The 24862-nt window shown below is 43.5% G+C and overlaps 1 protein-coding gene across 1 annotated transcript in view; it reads right to left on the bottom strand.

Annotated features, from left to right (window-relative positions):
- Positions 1–24862, bottom strand: part of RERE (arginine-glutamic acid dipeptide (RE) repeats) — a 252765-nt gene that overhangs the window by 127670 nt on the left and 100233 nt on the right. The window contains exon 6 of the mRNA XM_015565944.1: positions 18715–18819. Within this exon, the coding sequence (XP_015421430.1) occupies positions 18715–18819 (105 nt within the window). The remainder of the gene's footprint in view (positions 1–18714; positions 18820–24862) is intronic.

Here is a 24862-nt window from a genome sequence, read left to right as displayed (position 1 = left end):
CCCCCCCCCGCCCCCTCTGCCCCAGGCCTGACACCTCTGGCCCAGGCTTCAGGCCTGGACAGGGGACCCCTATCTCTCCCCATCACCAGCTCTGCCCTCACCTAGGCCTGAAGCCTCGGCCAGAGGCGTTGACCCCCATCACCTTCTGATTGCCAGAGGCGTCAGGCCTGGGCAGGGGACCCCCAGACCCCTTTGATTGCCGGCTCCTCCCCCTGCCCAGGCCTGACACCTGTGGCCCAGGCATCAGGCCTGGGCAGGGGACCCCCATCTCCCTCCGATCGCCAGATCGGCCCCTTGCCCAGGCCTGGCGCCTTGGCCAGAGGCATCAACCCCATCGCCCTCCAATCACCGGATTAGCCCCTCACCCAGGCCTGACGCCTCCCCATCTCCACCCTTCCGATCACCGGCTCCTCCCCCGACCCAGGCCTGATGCCTCTGGCCCAGGTGTCAGGCCTGGGCAGGGGACCCCCATCTGCCCCCCGATCACCAGCTCCGTCCTTGTCCAGGCCTGATGCCTCCGCCAGAGGTGTCAACCCCCATCACCCTCTGATCGCCAGATCGGCCCCTTGCCCAGGCCTGATGCCTCCGCCAGAGGTGTCAGGCCTGGGCAGGGGACTCCCATCTTTCCCCGATCACCGGCTCCACCCCCCGCCCAGGCCTGATGCCTCTGGCCCAGGTGTCAGGCCTGGGCAGGGGACACCCAGACCCCTCTGATTGCTGGATCGGCCCCTCGCCCAGGCCTGATGCCTCCACCAGAGGTGTCAGACCCGGGCAGGGGACCCCTATCTCCCCCCGATCACTGGTTTCTGGGGCTTCTGGAGCCGGCCTGCGGCCCGGGATGGCAGCTCATGCTGGCGGCTGCACTGTCCCGCCCTGCCTGCAATATGCAAATTAACCACCATCTCTGTTGGAGGTTAGTTTGCATATCATGCTGATTAGCCAATGGGAGGCGTAGCGAAGGTACAGTCAATTACCATGTTTGTCTATTATTAGATAGGATGGTAAACACAAGCCAAATAAAGCTAAGCAAATTCTATATATTTTCTAATCTAATCTTAAGGATGACCTTGTAAGGTAGGTGTTACTGTCACCTGCCCAGATAAGGAAACTGAACCTAAGAGAGGTTAACAAATTGACAAAGATTACACAGAAAACATATGGGAAAACCAGGATTCGAACTCAAGTTTAGTTAATGCCACAGTGAGAACTCCCAGTCACAGCCCCATCTGGCGGTGCTAAGGCACTGAGCCAAACTGTACAATTACCTCCAAACACACAGAACCGGTAGGAGAAGCCATGTCCTTTTCTCTAATTTAAAGACAAAATAATAAAAAAAGGGTTCTTGAGGAAACCGGTGTGGCTCGGTGGATAGAGTGTCGGCCTGCGGACTGAAGGGTCCTGGGTTCGATTCCGGTCAGGGGCATGTACCTGGGTTGTGGGCACATCCCCAGTGGGAGATGTGCAGGAAGCGGCTGATCGATGTCTCTCTCACATCGATGTTTCTGACTCTCTATCTCTCTCCCTTCCTCTCTGTAAAAAATCAATAAAATATATTTAAAAAAAAGGTTTCTTTTTAAGTTTGAAAATCATGTTAGAAAAGAAAACCTATCAAAGTTAAAAGCCAATTTATGTACCATTATGACAATGGCAAAATTACAGAAGTGGAGAACAGATTAGTGGTGGCAAGGTGTTAGGAATGGTGACGGAGAGGGTAGGAAAATCTTTGTGATGTTGGACCAGATAGATCGACATTATGGTGGTGGTTACACAAGCTACACTTGTGACGAAATGGCACAGAACCATACACACATGGTACCGACGCCGATGTCTAAGGACTGCTATTGCCCTACATCATATAACGTACCTCTGGGGGGAGTGAGAGAAGGGTGCAGGGCAGCATAGCAACTGCCTGTGCACCTAAAAAATTCCAAGTTTTTAAAAAGTCGAAAGGAGAGGTTAGCTGAGTACAGCATTACAGGCAAACTAGGGATAAGAAAGAAGCCAGACATGAGAAAAGCTGATTAAATGACAAGTAGAATCCCCCCAAAATATACCATAGACAGCTGGACAGTAAGTAAAGAAAGAATGCCATAGTTAATGAGCATAGTTAATGATTCAGGAATTAACTCGTCACATATTCCTTTCTTCTCTGTGTTTACTACAGGATCTCCGGTATGGGTCATCCTTTTTGAGAAATCCTTAACTGTGAATCATACTTAAAAAAAAATTGTCATCATCCTCACCAGTAAGGAGAAATTTCTCTGTGCGGCTAATGTAAATAATATATGTTTTTCAAAACACCTGAGACTCAGTCCTCATTATTCTGCAAATCTTTGCTTTGGAATATGAAAAAATGTCCCAGACGCCAAATTACAAGAATAATGGTAAGTCACTGTGTTTACTCCTTGAGTATTAAAAAAGAAAAAGGGAAAGAAATTCATTGTTTATAAAATCGGATACAAAAGAAACCAATGTAACAAAGCAGTATCCATGGCAACTACAACTTAATATTTCAGGCCTCTTCAGCTGCAGTGGATTAAATAAAATGACAAGATGTTCCCTTTGAAAAGTAACCTGTTACCATGGAAACATTTTAGTCCAAGAAGTAAACAGGGAATGGACAGAAAGGAGCAGGAAGCCTGCAACTGAATATCAAAAAGGGAGCCGCATCTATGCCAAGGGATGAGAAGGCTGGCTGGCAGACCCGAGAGGTTAGCGGGAGAGGGGAACCTGCCCGAGAGAATCACTTCTTCATCCTAATGAGAGGGGTGGCACTGCAATATCTCCACATGAGCATGGTAACTGCCTGAGACAAGGACCTGAGTCCATGGGGGGAAGGGGGGGAGGGGCACGGACATGGGGCTCAGGGGAAATGACACGAGTTAGCAGAACAGAGGCCCCTGGAGGAGCTGGCGTGACTTCCCATCATAACCCAGACACGGACCCCACCCCAAACACAGCGTAACAGCAGCGTGGCCTTCAGCACGTTCCCAAAGGCCTGGTAACTCTCGAGTGCGACCCCTGCCCTGTGGCTGATGTCACGTGAGATTGAAACACTGTACAATATCCCTTTACCCATCCTTCAGATGGCAAGGCACAGAGAGCAGGTCATATCTTTTCTACAGTGTGTTGAGTTAAGCAGGAAGACAGGCATGAAATCTACAAATAGACCAGAAATTCCACTACCTCATTCAGAAAGTGACAACAGAAATGGACTGTGGGTCAGAAATAAATACACCAAATTTTAGAAAGATAGTAAGGCAATTATCAGAATTTCTTTTTATTTATTTTTAATTGTATTTTTAAAAAATTGATTTCAGAGAGGAAGGGAGAGGGACAGAGAGATAGAAACATCAATGATGAGAGAGAATCATGGATCAGCTGCCTCCTGCACGCCCCATACTGGGGATGGAGCCTACAACCCGGGCCTGTGCCCTGACCAGGAATCGAACCAGTAACTTCCTGGTTCATTAGGTCTATGCTCAAGCTCTGAGCCATGACGGCCAGGCAGAATTTCTTCTTTTTAGAAGGGTTGTGGGCAGGCGTAAAAATGACACTAATGCCCGGCCACAGTGGCTCAGTGTCGACCTATGAATCAGGAAGTCACGTTCAATTCCTGGTCAGGGCACATGCCTGGGTTGCAGGCTTGATCCCCAGTGTGGGGCGTGCAGGAGGCAGCTGATCAATGATTGTCTCTCCTCATTGATGTTTCTATCTTTCCCTCTCCCTTCCTCTCTGAAATCAATAAAAATATATTTTTTTAAAATGAGGCTAATGAGGTGGAAGACTGGAATAGTGTACAAGGTTTCTCAGATTTGTCCAACATGAACACATATTTCTAAAGGAGTCTTCAGCAAGTCTGTGATTTCTTTAAAGTCTAACATAGTATCTTAAAAAATCATGTAAATTTTATATTCTATTCCAGAACATATTCTCATTCATTTTAAGATAGAAAATATTTTCCCTAAATCTGAATAAAACCACCATGTTTTTGTACATCCTACCAGGATGCCCCATGACTTTGGCACCCCACTACTGGGAGGGTGGGGCTGGCAGACACGCCTGAGTCTAGATGCTCAGGTGCAGGGGAAGAACACAGACTTCAGAGTCAAATGAGCCTGGATGAAAATTTTAGTACCAAGGTTTTGTTAGCTCTAAGCGTGACTGTGAAGACTTAATCCAATCTCTTTGAACCTTAGTTTCCTCACCTACGAAACAAAGTTCTTAACGATGAAGTCTGCAAGGTTGCTATAAAAATAAAAACTGATCTATGGAAGGAAGTAGGCGCAGCTCCTGTTGCACAGTAGTCATTACTATTATTAGCTGCAGGGCCGGCAGTGAGAACAGAAGCTAATTCCTCTATTCTGAGTTCCCAAAGCAATACCTCTCTATCCTTCAGCCCTTATCACAGGCATAATTTTACATTTATTTTGTGTGGTTATTTCTTTCAATGGATGCCTTGCTCTTTAGAAGAAAAGCACCATGTGGATAGGAACCAAGTCTGTTTTTAGCTCTCCATTATATCCCAGAGCCCACTGGCACTCACTAAATATATTTTAAATGAATAAATGACTCCAAATTTTTAACTAAACTATTATTTAGCCACTGATAGCAACTAAACATTTTGTTACAAAATCCAATCAAGTCACTTGTAACAGAAGGCTAGCCCTCCAAGCAAAATTAATCTGAAATAGGTTTGATAAAGTGCCCAGCAGAAACAAAATTCAGCATTCATTCAAAAAAATCAAAAGAAAAAAGAGAGTCACCAGTTGAAAGAGTTAATGTTCCAAAATTCATACACAAATGCAAAGATCAAGACAGGAACTCCTCCAAAAACCAGAATCACAGTATTCTCTGATGGAAGTCCTTTAGTGGCCATCTAACCCAGTCCTCCAGCTTAACAGAAGAAACCAGGACTTGAGGAGATAAAGGCGCTCTTTTGAGGGATTCTAGGCCATAGAAGCAGCTATCCCACCATAGGGGCCCCTATATATCATTCAGATTCCAGGCTAAGAATTTAGGCATTGGCTGAGGAGTAGGAAGAATTTCCATGCTGACAATAAGATGCAGTAAACATGGCATCTACACAATATTTAACATCATAAAACGTGATAAAAAAAAAAAGTTAAACAACATGTAAGAAAGAATCTGGTTTCAAAGTGCTGCAATGACTCTACTCCCCTGTCTAAATGTCTTGTCTGGCCTCGGCCATTACGCAGCAGCAGGCAGTGGCCGCCATGGCACATGGCTGCATCCCACCTCAAGTTCCTTCTGAGTTTACTGTCATCACTGGCAGCAAAGAAGGAAATGGCTGCTAAGGACCAGAGCCCACCACAAAGCTGCACGCACACTCATATCTGATGCTTTAGAAAACCAACTTATTTTTTAAATCCCACTGTTACTGAAAATAATTTATAAAGCAGCAGTATTTGAAGATTAAGCCAATCTCCTGACCAGAAATGTTGCTGATTTTTTGCATATTGAAATTAAACTTTACAATGAACAGAAATGGAGTGTTCCCAGAAAATGAGAGACTTTGGACCAAATAAGCAGCTCTACAATACACGTCTAAATGTCACTTTGTTCCTACTGGGAAGCCTCTGAAAAATGCTATAAAAATATGGCATAGCTTTCTTTTTCTTCACTACAGTGGTGAGGATATGGGGGGGTGGGTGGAGAGAATCTAGCAGCACCTCTGGTGGCAACACAAGCATTAATACACACACACACACAATTAGAGAAAGTGGTAAGAAAAGAACAACATTGAACGCTGAACGCACCAAATGTTATGCAATATGGAAGTAAAACTTCTCTACAAAGATATTCAAGAAGTGTAAAAGAAAACTATAAACACCCAAAGAGCATAAGAAAAAAAGGAGATCAGTAAATGGTGGTTAAACACATTGGTCACTAACTTAACTTACCATTAATTCCTAACATAATTCTTAGCATTGTTTTCATTAATAAGGTTTTTGAGGGAACCATACCTACAAAGGATTGTAGAGTTGGCCTTTGAATTAAAAACAATAATATACTGAGCAATATATGTCAAACACTTTCATGGTTTTCATCCAATCTTAATAACAACTGTAAGAACTATTACCTCTATATTACCCATGAGAAAACTGAGGTTCAGGGGAGGGAAGGAATTTATCCAATGTTACAGCTGGTCCAATGTCACTTATGAGGTGGAATGTGAACTGTACCTCTAACTCCAAATCTAGGCTGTTCTCTTACCATAGATGCCACTCATTTATGCAACATATTTAGGCTGGAGGCCCATTTGTCAGGCACTTTCCTGGGAACTGAGGCTAAAGAACAGACATGGTCCATGCCCCAAAGCTTAGAATCTAATAGGGAAGACAATCAACCAAATGATCACAAATAAATGTATAGATCAAAATTCTGAACTATAGAAATAATGTCTAATAACCCCAATGAATTTGAATAAACTATTTTAGCTTAGACCGAAAGTAGTAGAGTATATATCATGAGACTAGGTTAGCTTTAAAGATATGTTCAAGAACCTGTATCCCCCTCTATCAGAAACTACTCAATACAGATGATTACCAGTTTGGGAGGAGATTCATGACCACATCCAGTAGAAAATGTGCTATTTTCTATCTCATTCTGATACTGTGAAGTACAACAGGAGAGGGGCAATGAGCTACAATGAAACTAACTAGCATGTTTTCAATGTCCAGGCAACACAGACCCTAGACAACTTCACTAACCAGGAGAGTAACTTTCCAAGTGCTATTCCTCCATCTCTACCACCACCAGACAAGCAAGCACACAAACCCCAAACCAGAAGATGACTGACCAGCAAATAACATTCCCGAAGTATTTTTTCCCAAGACAGGAACATATAGAACAAACACTTATCACCCAAGATATAGCTCTAGTGACTTACTTTATTGGATTTGAAACACAGATATCGGACTCTTAACAAAGGGTTCCGTTCCCATAGTCCATGGCCAGCAAACCGCGGCTCGCGAGCCACATGCGGCTCTTTGGCCCCTTGAGTGTGGCTCTTCCATAAAATACCACGTGGGGGCGCCTCCCCACGGAGATGCGGTCGGCTGGAGAGCGGCGCCCGGGGCCACATCATCTTCCCCATTGAAGTGAGTGTGCGGCTCCGCCGGCCGAAAATACCACGTGGGGGCGCGCATGTACAGTGCGATTGAAACTTTGTGGCCCATGCGCAGGAGTCAGTATTTTGTGGAAGAGCCACACTCAAGGGGCCAAAGAGCCGCATGTGGCTCGTGAGCCGTGCTTTGCCGAGCCGCAGTTTGCCAACCAATGCATCACCAGAGTAACTATTAAGTCCTCACCATCTAAACAGGCAGCTGCACTCAAGCTCCACAAATACACATTTTATGAGGCCAGACCAGGCCAGCCAGACAAGGGGGAAGAACCTGGCCAGAGTTGATTCAGCTACAAGGAGAACTTCCTGTTCACATTTTATTTGCTAAATGTAAAATAAAATAAAAACGTTTGAGAAGAATGAAAGATCCTAGAACAGAAAGGCAGTTCCACAACTGTTTCCCCAATAAGTGTTCTCCTAATTCAAGTAATGCGTTTTCTAAATAAACCTGAACCTTTAGTCCTGCAAGGATCCCACATGTGAATGACCAACAAGTACTCACTCCCCAGTTTCTCTGAAGAAAGGACAACTGTAGACTTAGAAGAGTAAATGTGCTTCTATACAGAGTGAATAAGACACAGTCCCGAAGCACCGCTATCTGGTTTGGGGGAAAGTGGGTATCTGCTCCAAACGCTCAAATGCAATGTTCAAATAAATATAATCATAATAGAAGAAAATAAGTAAATAAAATCAGAATAGGAAGCCAGCTCTCACATGAATTTAAAAAAGGGATTAAAAACCAGTAATAAATGTGCTAACCCTATATTACTCCTGCATAATCCATGTGCTTAATCGCAATCCTAAAACTTAACCTGCTAGGAGCCAGACTACACTTCAGCAATATCTTCAGTGTCTAGAATGCACTATTAGCTTTCCCAAAACTGTCCATCAAAATCAAGGGCCTCTCCTCTTGTCACTTTTTCTCTACAGGAAGAATTTCTCCCGGTGTCATCCTATGAGTTTTCCAGTTGCACATTCATCTATAGTTGGCTTCCCTTCAGCCCCAGAAATGCACAAAACTAAGTGTCACTTCAGTTTTTTCCCCAACCTTCTCAAAAGAAAGAGGAACAACTAATACAATTTAACCACTTCACTTAATATTCACTGGGGTAAGACTTCAACTTAGGTAGGCTCCTTAAGTTGACCACAGTGACAGCCGTCTTTCTGAGCCTCATCTGCAAACAGGACACACACCAAAAACAGAATTTTTGGTCCAGAAAAGACGAGTGTCCATCCCCATCAAGCTGTGGGCACAGAGCCTGGCCTGGTCAATGCCTCCACTTCAATGGGCATCAACTCCTCTCTTTACTCCTCTCTACAGAATTCGCAGGTCACACAACAAAATACACACGCACAGTGACATCCTCTGCTGAAACAAAACAAGTAAACAAAATACTGGAATCTCAACGGTTAACACACACGTCACTGCATACAGTATTTTTTAATTGCCAAGAAATTTTCCATAAGCTCCAAAAGAAAGAGAGGATTGCTTCCTTTTGAAGCACTGACAGTATAAAAGTGGTGTGACATAACTTTTCATTTATTTAAAAAATCCATTTTAAGGTGATACTGTTGCAACCATAATCCATAACTTTCCCCTGCATACATCAAAACATGTGCACTATTTCATTTTCAGATGTCACGAAAAGATTACAAGAATTATAATTTGCTCTGGCAAACAGGCTCTCAATCAGAACAGGTTCCACCCACCTTCAAAGCAACCAATAGCTGCCCACCTACCACCCTCCCTAAAACACCCAAACAGAGCTGCTCGGGCCCAGGCATTGCTACCGCAGCAGCTGCAGGTTTGCTCTGCAGGTGCTCGAAGGCAAACGAGCTCAGCACAGGGCGCCCAGCAAGACTTAGGTTAAAACTACACCCAGAGGAAGAGATGAGAGAAAGGGGAAGAGGACCGGGACAGAGGGACCCACAAGGTTCCCCATTTGCTTTAATGCATCTCCGGGTGAACCCCATCCTTAGCTCTGACTGCACGCTCATAACACCACCTACGTGGCCAACCGGGGCTGAATTAAAGGCTCTCGGGAACATGCACTATGAATGATGAAATGATTCATAAACATCTTCAAAGTGAGAAAGAGCAGCAAAAACCATCCTTGTCTCGGTGAGGCCAGAGGAAGATTAGCCTACCTGCAGGGGCTGAATGGATCATCCATGACTAACAGAAGCTCTGGTGAGTCTAGCTGCCTCCCTGATCTCTCTTACAGCTAAAACTCTGCCCTTTTCTACTCTAAGAACTCAAAATGGAGGCACATGCAGTCTGAGAGACCTCATAGAGCTTTCACTGAGCGTGTGCTATGACCTAAGCCTTCACGCAGAACGCAGAAACTTCCCCCTCACACTGACAGGACTGAGCATGTGCTGTGACCCTCCCTCATCCATACACTGTCTCTCAACGCAATCAATCTCAACCCTGCTGTTTCCGTAAATAAAGCCCAGCCAACAGCCTCTGCAGCTTCTCCGCATACCAAGCTAGTGTGCAGGGAAGTGGGGCCTTCGAAAGGGGATCCGAGACAGCCGACATGGGGACTCAGCGAGCAGTGCCACTGAGAGGCTTCTGAAAAATGCCTTGCTCTGTCAAGACAACAGCAAGTTTTATCTTTAAAAAATAATAACAACTTGTGGTTTTAAATAGCAAGATCTTCAAGAAGAACAGAATAAAAAAATACACTATGAATAACTATACAAGATTAGGTAACAGAAACACGGCAGCACATTTAAAAGCATTTAAAAATAAACCACCACAGCAGTAGCTACTTAAGGGGAGCAACCCCACAAATTTCTTTCTGAAAACTTCAAAGCATTTAGGAAAAGGGCACAGGAACAATCCTGGCAAAGCTGTGGAGTGCTGGGTACTGCACAGCTACAAACACAATGCAGGTGGGGAGATGGTACAGGGAGCAGAGTACCTAAACCACCTTATTCTATGCAAAGAGCTTCATCCCCTTTAGATAAGAAGTCTAAGATCTCCCCAAATCATACATAAAAACATTTCCTACAGTGATATGCAGCCAGTCAGCAATGTCTAACTTAAAGAATGTATTTCTAATAGCAAGGACAGGGAGGTCCAAATCCAGAGGTTGAAGAACACCGTGCCACCAGCACCCGACATCCACAGATGTGGCAGTCTCCTGCCTCAGAACTCAGGCACTTCTTCAGAACACTGCCCAGGAAGCTGAATTCATTCAACGGTAATCAGAAAGGATTGCTAAAGCCACGTAAGCAAGGCCACACGATCCTAGTCGTATTGAGCACTATGAAGTATTCCTATTGCCCACAGTACCAGCCAAGGCATTTTCTGTTAAAATCCTTAAAAACACACTCATGCCCTCTCTCCCAAACTCCTCCTCCAAAATAAGGCAAACTGGGCTATCAGCCATATAAGAACCCGAGGTCCGGATGTGTATGTAGTCCGAGTTTTTGCAAACTAAGAGATGATTCTTTATATTATGACTTAATTATAATTTAAGAAAAAGAGAGACCATGAATGCCCTACAATGTATAACGGATGGGATAGGGTAGGAAAGAGCAGTGCCAATTCTGTTTCCTACAAATGTAATGGAGTGTGAAGAAATTAAAAACTGCTTAAGAGTACTCTGTGTCCTCGAAATCCCTAAAGTTCAGGCAGAACCCATTCCATTTCTTGGTGCTCATGTTCGTGCTACTAAATCACCAAGTTCTGACACTGAGATTAAATAAAAACTCTCATTTTGCCAAAAATGTAATTGACACAACACAAGAAATGCCAGGTACACTTGAAAAGTTTTACTTCTGACCCAGCACATGAAGCAAGCGTCTATAGGTTAGAACACCATTTCCCCTATCCTCCTATCTAATAATAGAGAAATATGGTAATTAACTGTAACTTTGCTACCCTTCCCATTGGGGAAGATATGCAAATTAACTGCCAGCCAAGATGGCGGCCGACAGCCAGGCAGCTGAAGTGAACAGAAGGCTTGCTTGCTCCAGTGATGGAGGAAGCCAAGGTTCCCCGCCTGCTGTGGCCCAGCTCTGAGCTCTGGATGCAACAATGTTGCAATTATGGAAGCTAAACAAACCCCAGAAACCTGCTTTCAGCCGCCAGCCGGCTCAGAGCTTAGAGCGCCAGTGATGGTAACAGAGTTTCAATTATAGAATCTAAACAAACCCAGATACCTGCTTTCAGCCGGCAATGGCCTCAGAGCTTTAGCTGGCTCTCAGCTCCAGTGACAGCTATAGAAAGTAAATAAATCCCAGAATAAAAAAAAAAAAGAGCCTGGGAGCTTCAGTCGCCTGCCAGCCTGAAAACGGCCCTCAGCCCCTCACCCAGACTGGCCAAGCACCCCAGTAGGGACCCCCACCCCAAAGGGGGTGTGACCAGCTGCAAACAGCCATCAGCCCCTCACCCAGGCTGGCCAGGCACCCAAGCGGGACCCCCATCCTGATCCTGGACACCCTTCAGAGCAAACCAGCCAGCCCCCTCCCATTCACCAGGCCTCAATCCTATATAGTAAAAGGGTAATATGCAAACTGACCCTAACAGCAGAAAGACTGGGAATGACTGGTCACTATGACACACACTGACCACCAGGGGGCAGATGCTCAATGTAGGAGCTGCCCTCTGGTGGTCAGTGCGCTCTCACAGGGGGGAGCTCTGCTCAGCCACAAGCAAGGCTGACGGCTGCCACTACATTCACAACTAAAAATAACCATTCCAAATTTATTTAAAAATGTCAAAGATCCAACCTGTAAAAGTACAAATTGAGGAAGAATATCCTTTTGTAACCAACTTGAGTTAAACAATTATCTATTCTACAGAAATAAAAGGCTAATATGCAAATAGACCAAAAGGCAAAACGATCAGTCGCTATGATGCGCACTGACCACCAGGCTGGAGAGCCTCTCCCACCTCCGTGACAGCGCTAAGGAGCAGCAAGCTGAGCGGTAAGGAGCAGCGAGCAGGCGGGTGGTCCCAGACTGCGAGAGGGATGTCCGACTGTCCGCAGGTGGACGTCCCCCGTGGGGTCCCAGACTATGAAAGGGCGCAGGCCGGACTGAGGGAAACCCCTGTGCCACCCCTCTCACCCCCACTACATGAATCTCATGTACGGGGCCCTCTAGTTGGTATATAAGATAACATGCCCCAGGAATAACTAGAAACAGTCTAGAGAAAAAGACTTTCTAAAAAGAAGAGCAATTAAATTAGAACCTAGCAGTTAATATGACCACCAAAGTATTTCCTTCAAATGTACATTTTTTAAAAGATTTACCATATCCCTTTATATGGAAAATGCTTCCTAGAAAAATTCAACTGAAGATAATAATTTAATAAATTCATCACTATTCTGAAAAACCATGGGAACTGTTCCCTGAGCACAGCACAACACCCTCACTATCACAACAAGTCAAGATACATGAACTGTAGTTTTGGTCCCACAAAGGCTCTGAGTGACTTTAAGGGCAATTTACCAACATCATAGGGCCTTTCCTCTGTAACACTGGACCCCAGTAGTGACCCCAGCCTACTACCACATCCTCTTCATTGCCAGTCTTTCCTGACACTATCACTCACAGCTGTCCTTTACACACCAGCTGGACAGACCCCCTTCCCGTCACCCCTCGGTGGCAGCACACCGGAGGGCTCACTCTCCTCTTTCACCCTCTTTCACAAGGGGAATCCACCCACCCGACCACAATTCCAACCAGCCCCTCTAGAGATACCTACTTACAGGACCAGCTTGGAAAGCTGGGAGAATTTTGTGCCTGTCCTGCTGTACCTTAACGCACCACAGCTTCTTCTGGGTGCCTCCCCTCTCCTTAAGAGATTTTAAGATCTTTAGGGGCAAGGAAAGTATCAAAATCATCTTTATTGGAACCACCCAACTTTCTTATTTTATACCTCAAAAACTTCATCTGATGCACTGAGAAGGGCACAATATCACTTACATAGTATTTCTTTGCAAAAATTACATAACCTAAATCTAATCAGGAGGAAACATGGACAAACCCCAACTGAAGAATATTCAACAAAACTGGCTTCTACTCTTCCACAATGTCAATGCCATAAAAAAACAAAAAGGCTAAGAAACATGTTATGAAAACAAAGAATGGTTAAGGATATAAAGAGACACAACAACTAAATGCCAACACATGATCATAGGGAAAAATTATGATAAAGGTCAGTACTCGAAAAAATGGCAAAATTTCCAACTATACTAATAAGAGGGTAATATGCTAATTAGATCGGACATCTTCCGGACAAAGCCAGCGTGGCAGGGGTCGAGGTAGAGGCGGTTAGGGGCAACCAGGCCGACAGGGGAGGTCAGTTAGGGGCGACCAGGCCAGCACGGGAGGGCAGTTAAGAGCGATCAGGCAGGCAGGCAGGTGAGCAGTTAGGAGCCAGCGGTTCCGGATTGCAAGAGGGATGTCCAACTGGCAGTTTAAACCGGCAGTCGGGCATCCCCCGAGGGGTCCCGGAATGTAGAGGGTGCTGGCCAGGCTGAGAGACCCCTCCCCACCCCCGCGCATGAATTTCATGCACCGGGCGCCTCTAGTATGAACTATATTAGACTATACACTACTATGTCAATGTGACCTTTCCTGATTTTGATAGCCATTATGGTTGTATAAGAGAATGTCCTTGGTGTTGGAAAATATACATTGAAATATTTAGGGGAAAAGAAGCTTGATGTCCGATATTCATTTCCAAATGTTTCAGGAAAGAAAAATACTAGAGAGATAGTAATGGAGCAAATATGGAAAATAATATGGTAAAAACAGAGATAATAAGCACATCTGTAATAAAGTTAAAAAGATAACACATAAAATACAATGAAAATAAAATAGCAAATATTACAAAATGTTAACAATTGTTGAGTTGGGGAAACTATATATATGGGAGTTCTGTGTACTAACCTCATAACCCTTCTTTAAGTTACGTACATAAAATTCCAAAATGGAAATTTAAAAACATATTAAAGAAACAAAAAATACTTGTACTCGCCTTCAGCCATGAGTTCTCATGGAGTCTGGAGAGTGGACAGTCCAGTGGCACTGAGGGGTCTGGCCTGCCTGGTACCTGCCTCGTCCTGCTCTAATCCCCCACTGAATCAACTAACATCCAGCTCCAAGTTCAGTCCAACCTCAGAATATGGGTTTTCTCCTCAGAGAAAATCAAGGAGCCCTGAAACCTAGTGGTCTGGTATTTCAGTAAGGCCACGTGCCACACTGAACCAGACTTCCAGTTCCAGAAATGGACTGTTTCCACTGACCAAGCCTCGTCTTTCACCAAGGACACCTTGGAACTATACTCAGTACTGATAGGGCCTCTAATGACCTGGGTCTTTTTTTCTCCACTGGCTGTCTTGAACAGCAGATACCTGCGGCGTACTGCTCTGCCTGCCAGCACACTTCCTTACCTGTCACCTGCCTGCCTGCAGGGGATGCACACCCTACCTGCATATGGCCTGTCCTACTGCTTCCTTCGTGGCCTATCACCAGGTCTTCTCAGATGTCTGCTGACCACAGGTACATCTACATTATCTCTGACTTCCCTCTCTCCTCCCCTAGCAAATAATAGGTGCAGCATTTACACTTCTAAATAAAGGGGAGATGAGCAAGTGAATGAATATGCTGTTCTAATGGATTCTTCCTTAACTTTATTTGAGCAGAAAATTTATGTTTATCAGAAGTAAAGTTGGGCTCTAGCTGGTTTCCTCAGTGGATAGAGCATCACCCTGCGGACTAAAGGGTTCAATTTCGGTCAAGGGCATATGCCTGGATTGTGGGCTCGATCCCCAGTGTGGGGCATGCCGGAGGCAGCCAATCAATGATTCTCTCTCATCACTGATGTTTCTATCTCTCTCCCCCTTCCTCTCTAAAATCAATAAAAATATATTTTAAAAAAGAAGAAAGGTCTTTTATACTTGCAACTGTCCTATAAGACTGATACTGTTTCAAAACAAAGTGGAGTAAATGAATTAAGTCCAACACTCACAGCAGAGTCGGGCACATACCGCTCACTAACGAGCTATTGTTAGTAACATTACTGCCAGTGTCAGTCAGGGAACTATTAACTTGTAAGACCTTGCAAACTTGGAAGACCTTGCAAATGCCTCCGTTTAAGATTATTGCTAAACACAATGATAATAACCCTTAAGCCTCAGAAGCAGCAGCAGCTCCTTCCGGGAAGAGAAGTGAAGAGGGTACAGCTGACTGCAGGTGGTCAAGAACACCCTCTCCTGGGTAAGACGGGAGATCTGATCTGAGCCCTTCACTTGTTCCCACCAGGTTACTAAGAGAAGACTCATACTGAAAACCAAAGCACCGAGAATATAATCAGATGTTTCATGCTACAGACCAAAACCACTGATAATTTCATAAGAAAAAACAGTAATGTTGGGGAAGAGGGGAGAAAGGAAGAGAGAGAGACAATACTCAGTGACCATCAATACGAAATGCTCCATTTTAAGTTATATGTTTCTTCGCTATCCCTAAATTCACTTTGGGACCTAAAGAACTCTTATTAGCAAGGGGAGACAAATGGACTGGTTCTTGGGAAGTTCATGCTTCATAATTTAAAATAAAGGCATCTCCTCTCAAATGGCCAATATCAATCTTTCTGGGACTCCACTCACCATTACTTCCTTCCCCTCCTAACTCAGTAGCCTGAGTCAGAGTATGCTGACTACATATGTAAATTTGGGGTGAATCTTGTACACACAGCAAAAGTGAACACTCCCTGAGTGCAGAAATGCCAAAACCAACTCCAAAAGCAACCCCACTTAAGGGTTCAGAGTTTAGGCCAGCATTAGATTCAAGTCTCTCTCATTTGTCAGCCCCTTTTAGCTTGTATCCTACCTAAAGCTAAAAACATCTGCCCCTAGTTTTATTTTCCCAAATAAGTTTTGTTAGTTAAACATCAATGTTAACAAACATACAGTGTCACCACCCCTCAGCTAAGATCCTTAGGGTCAGAGGATTTTCAGAATCCAGAGCTTTTTGGATTTAGAAAGATACTAGAGCAAAATACCATATACTATGTAACACCCCAACAGTGTCTGAGAAATGACCACTCTTCTACCACATTAGTGCTTTGCTGTACAAGTTGTGCAAACCCACACAAAGTGAACAAATTAAGAATTAAATAGCTTCATATCAGTTCAAGTCAAGTGTGACCATCAAATGAGTGTCAGCATCCAACTTAGCATAAAAATCTTTCGATTTTTTCAGTGTTCAGATTTCAGAATTGAAGATAAGACACTATGCATCTCTCACATTTTAAAGGCAATGGTGAGTCTGTTCCCTATCATACATGTGTTCAACAAACTAATGCCATCAGAACCAAAAGTCCTGGACAACCAAGTCCCTGGCAAGACACAACACTCTGAAATATAGTAACCAGTTTAGGGAAAAAATAAAAAGGTAGCCAAACATTGGGGTTTATAATGGATCTATGTGATAAATGTGAAAAAAATAATCCAAGCTTTCAGTGCTTTCTAATATGCTAAATAAATTACAGAAATTACATAAATCAACTTTTAACTACTATCAGAAAATTTGCTATGAGATATAATAATTCTATCTTAAACTCTGGTTCCAGCTGCTCACTCGGAGCACAGTCTCTGCATTATTTAAGTGGAAGGAGCAGCCATCGGAGTTTGCAGTCACAGAACTGCCAGTCTTTACCTTCCAGTCGTCTCCCCGATACATGCGTTACCTCCCAGGATTAGTGCCAGTTTGACATTTCCTCTTCAAGTGCCTCAGGCCACTGAGTCAGCATACAGCCACCATTACATGCCAGGCCCACCCATTCAAGTGGGGACTACCGAGAAACCAGCTCACCATACAGCCCCATTCCTCACAAACTTGAAACAAAGGCAAAAATAGAGGTATCAGAGGTAAGTTCTGCAGCGATATGCACCCTGAGCATTCTAAAGATTGGGCTGCGGATGGCCAGGTGCAGAAGACACAAACAGGTTTCTACAGTCTGTTCAATCACATACACTCTCTTGATCATCTGAGCAGCCGCAAGAACTGTACACCCAACTCTGAGTTCAGAGTGGAAGCCATACCGGCTCCACTGCTACAAATTCTCATGCTCACCCTGTAAGAAGTGTGAGATCTGCCACAAGCTCACTTACAAGTACACAATCAAACTCCTGATCACTTCATCCAGCACTCCACAGCACTCACAACAGCCCGAGCAAAAGCGGGGCCCGGGGAACACCAGCACCGAGAGGGACAGGGACACGCGGTGGCTAGAAGTCAAGCGCTCACAGAAGTGACTCAGAAGCAGGGCCCGGGCATGCACCACACAGGCACGGCTCTGAGTTGCTTTTTCAGGTGAGGGACAAAGACCGTCTCCTTTGGCACACCTCACCCACACTGTAGAACAAATGGGAAGGATCACGTTAAATGACTGCCAGTGACGCACAAGGAAAATGAAGCCGGAGCTGAGTCCCTCGCTGACACAGGTACGTGATATGCCACTTTTTAATATGCCTTCAGCAAAAACAGATGCATAACCAAAACGAGTTATACATAATTGATTGATTGTGATAAACCTAAAAGTTAAACATTTAAAACACAAAAGTGACTTAGTCAATTCACTAATACATATGCTTGTGCAATATGACAACAATTTACCAGATAGTTACATAAACATGACATCACTAAAATAACAGACTCCATTGTGTCTAGACAGAAATCCAAGTTCAACTGTTCCACATTTCCTCTGGGCAACAGGAAGACACGAAAGACCAGGCAGTCAATAAATGCAAATGTAAAACAAACATTTCAAAATATAAGATGCTTTTGCAATATTACCATTGGTTATATCTGCCTTGTCATTGGAACAGGGCAAACTTCAAAAAAGAAAATAAAAGCTAAAATTCACTGTTTTCTAAAGAAAAACGGTAAGCAAAAAAGGTGACCCTTACACTATTACCACTATAGCTGTTCTACGTATGCCTTAGTAGGGCTTTACACAGCCTCTTACAACCACAACAAAAAATATGGTTCATTTTATTGACCCTAGGTTGACTGTCTTAACATATAATTTCTCAGCATCCTCCAGGAAAAGGTTTCCCCTAAAACGATTACCCATCTTGCTATTATACTTAATGAGGTTCTTCCACTAACCTCCTTGAGCCAAGAATCTTTTATTTCTTTCTAAATCCTTACATTTGTAGAAGTTTCCATGAGGTTCTAGTGATTTCAATATGGTACCATGGAAGGTATGACAGAATACACATTAAGGTAATAAATCATCTGCCAATTCATAATAAATTCAAAACAGATAAACTAAACATGTCTTTTTTCCCCTCTCTACACCCAAATTTTCTCACGTTTCCTTTTTTTTGAAAGAAAGACACTAAAGCTGCTTTAGACACCAAAGACATTCATTATAACTCCTTCCAGAGGTTTACTATAGGATTTGGAGTGTATTTGTTTTCTTTTAACCTTACTAGTATTTACCCAGATGTATACACACACACACACACACACACACACACACACAGTCAGAAAAGCAGAAGTTCTCAATGAGTGGGCCCAAGTGACTCACTTACCTTGTCTCAGGGTTATAGCCTAATATGTAGAAAAATGAATCCACTCGGGCTTTAAACTCTCTAGCAGCAAATATGTCAGAAAAATGGGAGATGTTACACTTCCCTCTGAAAATAAGCAAACAAACAAAAATACATTAGTAATACCCTCAATTGTTTTGTAAACCAAAATACTATTGGAGGGGTGGGGGGGGTGGGGGGAGTATTAACTAAATCCACATTACTCTAAGAACCTGTAGATGTAGCTACAAACTCTGTAATCATCTATCCCAACAACTGGGAGTTCCCCAGGAAGAAAATGCCCAATATAATCTATTTTTTTGTTTCATGACTGCTTCAGCTTACAAGTTTACAACTTCATTGCTTTTACGTCAGCATTTTAGTCATACAGTAAAATTAAACTACAAAAATAAATTGTGGGCATAACTGTGATGAAAGTTTATTAAACTAGAAATGATGGGGGAACTTAAAGCCACAGTTAAATGACGAAAATGGCCCTCGTAAGCCCTTCTACATCATCAGAGCAAAATGGCCTTTCCTCCTGCTACCTTACGATGGGCAGAATGTGGACTGTTCAATAGATGTTTCTCTTTTAACATACAAGAAGTAAACTGACTTGAAAATTAAAACAGAGCAATTTTAACTTTTAAAATATATGGATGCATTGTAATGTACAAACAAAACCTCCCCAAATTTTTAAGTAACATTAAAGGACTTAAGTTGAAAAACACATTCCCATAAAAATATTGCGATGAGGAGGAGTAAGATTTCCAGGTTCATCTACCAAGAAAACGTAAACCACAATATAGCTGCAAACTCTCCAGTACTGCACAACTCCTTAAGCCGTGTTTCATGCACCAAATGTAAATGTCAGCAGCATTACACCATGCAGTAGGGCCCACCTTCCCACTACACACACACATGTGCACATACACACACACATACATGTTGAAATAATTTCCTAGAAGCTAGAAAGTAGAGAGGTTTATCCTAGACAGCAGGGAGGTTTTAAGAACTGCAACTCCCTCAGTGGTTTCAGAAGGTAACTTTAATACCAAGTGGAAGCTAAAGGTTATGGTTAAAGTAGGTGAAACGGGAGGACCAAACGCACATCAAGAGTGCGCCAGGATGCTTCCAGTGGCATGGCGTGCCCTCCCTTCCCAGCATTCCACTCGCAGGGGAATCCGTGAGTGATTCCTTAACAACACACATACCAGCTAATGGCCAAGGTGTCAGTGGAAGAAACTGGCTGAGGGATCTCCACATAGGCATGGACATTCATCCACTTCCTACCAATGAAAAAGTAATGTCCCCCTTCCCCACAGGACTTACATAACGGTGGCCAAAGCCTTAGTGATGGGCAGAAACTAAGATGGGCTCTGACAATTTCCATTTTTAAAATGAAATAAAACAATCTATTGATTTACTAAAGTTCCTTTGGGAACTACTTATTAGAAGATAATGCAGGGCTATTGAGCACTTGAAATGTGGGTGGTATAACTGAAAAGAAATTAGTTTTAAATTTTATTTAATCTTAATTAATATCTCTCTATATAAAAGCCTAAGCGACCATTACGACCAAATGGCCAGAATGACAGGGAAGACCAGTCGCTATGATGCGCACTGACCACCAGGGAAAAGACACTCAACACAGGAGCTGCTCCCTGGTGGTCAGTGGACTCCCACAGCCAACCTCCCGCGGCTCCTCCCCCCAGCTGGCCGGCCCCCATTGGCCCCTGGTGCTAAACCATTCCTAGAGACCTGCTTCTGGGTCGGGGTTTCATACGTAGCAGAGCAGCTCCCTCACTGCGATCTATTGAAAGTCAGCCCTGGACACGAGGGTTTGTCTCACTCCCATCCTCCCCCTTCCCCAGGGGTCGCCGGCCCACCGCAGTGGCAGCATGGTGGCGAGGGAAGGAGAACCACACGGTGGTGGGGCGCCGATGGTGGCGTTGGCATTGGCATCCAGCATCTGTTCCTTCCATGCCTGGCCTGGCGACGATCACCTCCTCTCCCGACCCCGCCGCGGCCTTTGGTCCTGGGCTGGGATGGGAAACTGGGGATGGGTGGCAGCAGACGCAGCCCCTTTCCCAGGGGGGTCAAGGACTGGCTCCCTCCTTGGGGCTGGTGGCCAACCTCCTGCGGTCCCTCCCCCCAGGCCAGCCAACCTCCTGTGGTCCCTCCCCCACACACGATTCATGCACCGGGCCTCTAGTGTGTGTGTGTGTGTGTGTGTGTGTGTGTGTGTGTGTGTTTAAATAGCTACATGTGACCAATGGCCACCACACTAAACAGCACATATTTATATATTTCTATCACTGCAGAAAGCTCTATTAGAAGCACAAATTTGCAGCCACAACAAGATACAAGACCATACAGACTAAGCATCAACTCTTCAGGCCCAGGGCCACACGCCCAGTGTTCAGCTGGAATTAAGGAAAGTGGGTAAGATCACTTTTACAGATGAAGAATGCACTCACTCTGCACCTTACTGCCCTCCTATCTGAAGTGGTTTAGTCCCTGAAGCCAAGAAGAAACAGGTAAGTTCCTTCGCCAGTTAAACAGGGATAAAAGGACCTACTGCACCAATCGTAACAGCATTAAGATCAAATAAGAAGTCTATGAAGGCGTCTACTGCTCAGTGCTATGTAAAATAAGCTATTTTCACCATCATTGTCCATTACTAAAGGAAAGTAATTCTTTTATTATTCTTTGTTATTTCTCAAATTTAAGGTAACCCTTAAACTTGAGTAATTAATGTATTAACTAGAAATATAAAAACCCTACCACCCCACAATTCTAAACATAGGCATTAGAAATCAAATATGTTTAAGTCAGGATTTCTCAGTCTCAGCACTGCTGACATTTCATTGTCAGGAGCTATCCTGTAGTTAGCAGCATTCCTGGCCTCTGCCCAGCAGCACCCCACAGACATCACGGAGACAAACTATCTCAAGAGAATGCCAAGTGTTCCCTAGTGAGGGCAACTGGTTTAGGGAAGGACAAAAGCAGTAGAAATAGAAGGATATCATCTGATAAATGACTATGAAGCTGTAATAAACAGGACTTTAATCTACCATTACTTACATGTCCTCTATTTGCTTCCCATTTAATTATATGAATAGCCTGTTAATTGACGGAATTCTTTAGTATTTGATATCATTTAATCATTGATTCTCTGAGATTTTCCAGATATGCTATCTGATTTGTAAATAAACGTAATTTTACTTCTTCTTTACCGTTTTTTAAGCCTCTAATTGTACTATACCTCTAATACAACGTGGAAAGTAGTGGAAATAGGAGCCATCCTTGCCTGCTTCCTGATCCCAGTGGAAATGTTTCTTGGGTGTTCCATTAAATATGATACTAGCTTTAGAAATGATATCATAATCTTAGCCTTTAGAGATCCATTTTTCCCCTTAGCTTTATTAACATGACAAGTGCTACTAACAGTCTCAATAGTAACCTACTCCACATTCCTGAAATAAATTCCAGTTGGTTGCCGAAACCGGTTTGGCTCAGTGGATAGAGCGTCGGCCTGCGGATTGGGGGGTTCCAGGTTCGATTCCGGTCAAGGGCATGTACCTGGGTTGCGGGCACATCCCCAGTGGGAGATGTGCAGGAGGCAGCTGATCGATGTTTCTCTCTCATCGATGTTTCCAATTCTCTCTCTCTCTCCCTTCCTCTCTGTAAAACAATCAATAAAATATATTAAAAAAAAAATTCCAGGTGGTCATTATGTATTTTTAATGAGATATTAGAGTTTTTTAAAGAATTTGATGACTTGGATCTAGTATTTTTCTCATTAACTTCTGCTTTTATTGTTATTATTCCTGCCTTTGCGCTTTTTGGTTTTTGTTCATAGCAGCTCTATTCATACTAGCCTAGAAATAGCCCCAATGCTCACCAGCAAGGGAATGGGTAAACAAATCCTTGTGTATTTGTATAATGAAACACTACACAACAATATAAAAGAAAGCGCTACTGATACATAGCACAACATGGAAAACTCTCAAAAATTAAATATTAAGCAAAAGAAGCCAGACATGCCCTAACTGGTTTGGCTCAGTGGACAGAGCATTGGCCTGAGGACTGAAGGGTCCTGAGTTCAATTCCGGTCAAGGGCACATGCCAGGGGTTGCAGGCTCAATCCCCAGTGTGGGGTGTACAGGAGGCAGCCAATCAATGATTCTCTCTCATCACTGATGTTTCTATCTCTCCCTATCTCTTCCTTTCTGAAATAAATAAAACTAAATTAAAAAAAGAAGCCAGACACACAAAAAGGTACATACAGCATGATTCCACTTATATGAAGTTGTGGAACTGGCAAAAATAATTTATGGTAAGAGAAACTGTATGGCTGTTGGCTTCTGGGTGGGAAGTTTTGAGTGGAAAGTAGCTAAGGGAACTTTCTCACATGGTGGGACTATTCCATGCCTTGCTTAGGGTCGAACAAATTTATGAAAATGTAAACTTAAAACCTGCATTTTACTGTATATTTTTAAAGTATTAGGGGAAAATAAAAACAATGACAGTCATGAGCATGCAGCTGTGGCTGTTTAAAGTCGCTACGTTTGCCCGCTAGTGAGCCCTCTGCCCTGAGCCCCGAGCACAGAGCAGAGCGGAAGTCAGGGTTGGCAGGAGCAGGTGAGGCCACACGGATGGCTCTGACTGGGCGGCACCTGTTTGGAAATACAGATGGGGTGACTGTAAAAAAGCAGGTTTCCAGTTGTTAGTATGGAAAACAGTAATGTAATTAATAAGAATGAACTGTGTCATATACCCCCGATGTGACCCTTCTCTTGCCCACGCTGCATTTTCACAGCACCTCTTGCTGAAGAGTCGTGCTTACATTTAAAAATGTGTGTATGTGTACATTTTAAGCATTCCTTTCTTTTGTTTCCAGAGCCCCCTTCTCATTGTGCTCCCTATCAAAAGCAGTACATCATCTAACCGTGTTTGTGGAATGCAGGAGGAGAGACCAGTCAGAGAAAATCGCCATCACTCCCCCCTTGTTGAAACAGCTGGTTTTGGAGTCCCCTAAAGTCCTGTCACCCTATCTCTAAAGTGAAACTTCACTGTTAACAGAAACGTGGCTCAAGGCAGGAACGCCCGAGTCCTAAGGTCTTTCACTGATCAGTAAGTACCACGGGCTTCCTGAAAAAGGCCTGCGTGGGTCGCCCTTTGGTGTGATGCCGTACAGCTGGGAAGTGCAGCATTTGAAGAGCCCTCTGGCCAGTGGGAGGTGGCCATCTGAAGAGGATGAGGGAGAGAGAAAAGAACCGCCTTATGCAAGGAGAGGATACAAATGGAAACTGTGGCCCAGAAATTCATTCCCTTAAAACTACCCAAACCTGGGAAAGTCTTCATCTATCCCCAAGCATAGGCAAACCTCAGAGAAACTGGTGAGGATGACAGAATGCTTATAGCAGCATGTTTGCTTACAGGTATTTCACTTTTACCTGAAAATAAAGGGGGGAAAGATTTTGAAACAGTAAGTGTGTTGTCTATTACAAGCCATTTGATTAATGACAGGCATAGGATTATTTTAAGCCTCTTCTGTTTCTAGTTCTTCTGCCTCTCTTGCCTTCCTACGGGTTATCTGAACATTTTTCAAGATTCCATCTTGATTTATTTACAGTGTTTTAGTATATCACTCTGTATAGTTTTCTCAGTGGTTGCTCTAAGTATAACAATATACAACACTGCTTCCACTCAAGTCCTTGTCCTTCCCCACTTTCTAAATATAATTGTCTTCTATATACATTTAGCAAAGAGCAGTGCATTCTTTTTATTTATTTGTTGTTCTTTTTATCATTTTAAGCTGGAAATTGAATTCATTTAATTTTATTTTTTATTATATCAATGTGTTTCTCTAGTTTTTCTCTAATCATTGCTCTACATGCATGCCATACATTCCGATTTATAGTATTTGATTATCATTTTAAATTTGTGTTTCCCCTTATGCCAGGAGTTGTTAATAGGACCTTTTAAATTTCCAGATGAAAGGACCTTTCTGTTCTTTGTTTTTATTTGTAAACTTTATTATTATTCCATTTTAACTGGAGAGTTTTTTTGTGACCTAATATATGATCATTTTTTAAGAATACACCAAGGTACAGAGAAGAATGTCTTCTCTATTGCTGGGGTC

Source organism: Myotis davidii, unplaced genomic scaffold (genome assembly GCF_000327345.1).
Source record: "Myotis davidii unplaced genomic scaffold, ASM32734v1 scaffold299, whole genome shotgun sequence".
Classification (NCBI taxonomy): domain Eukaryota; kingdom Metazoa; phylum Chordata; class Mammalia; order Chiroptera; family Vespertilionidae; genus Myotis; species Myotis davidii.
The sequence above is the reverse complement of the archived record's forward strand: the minus strand, read 5'-3'. Positions and strand labels throughout refer to the sequence as shown.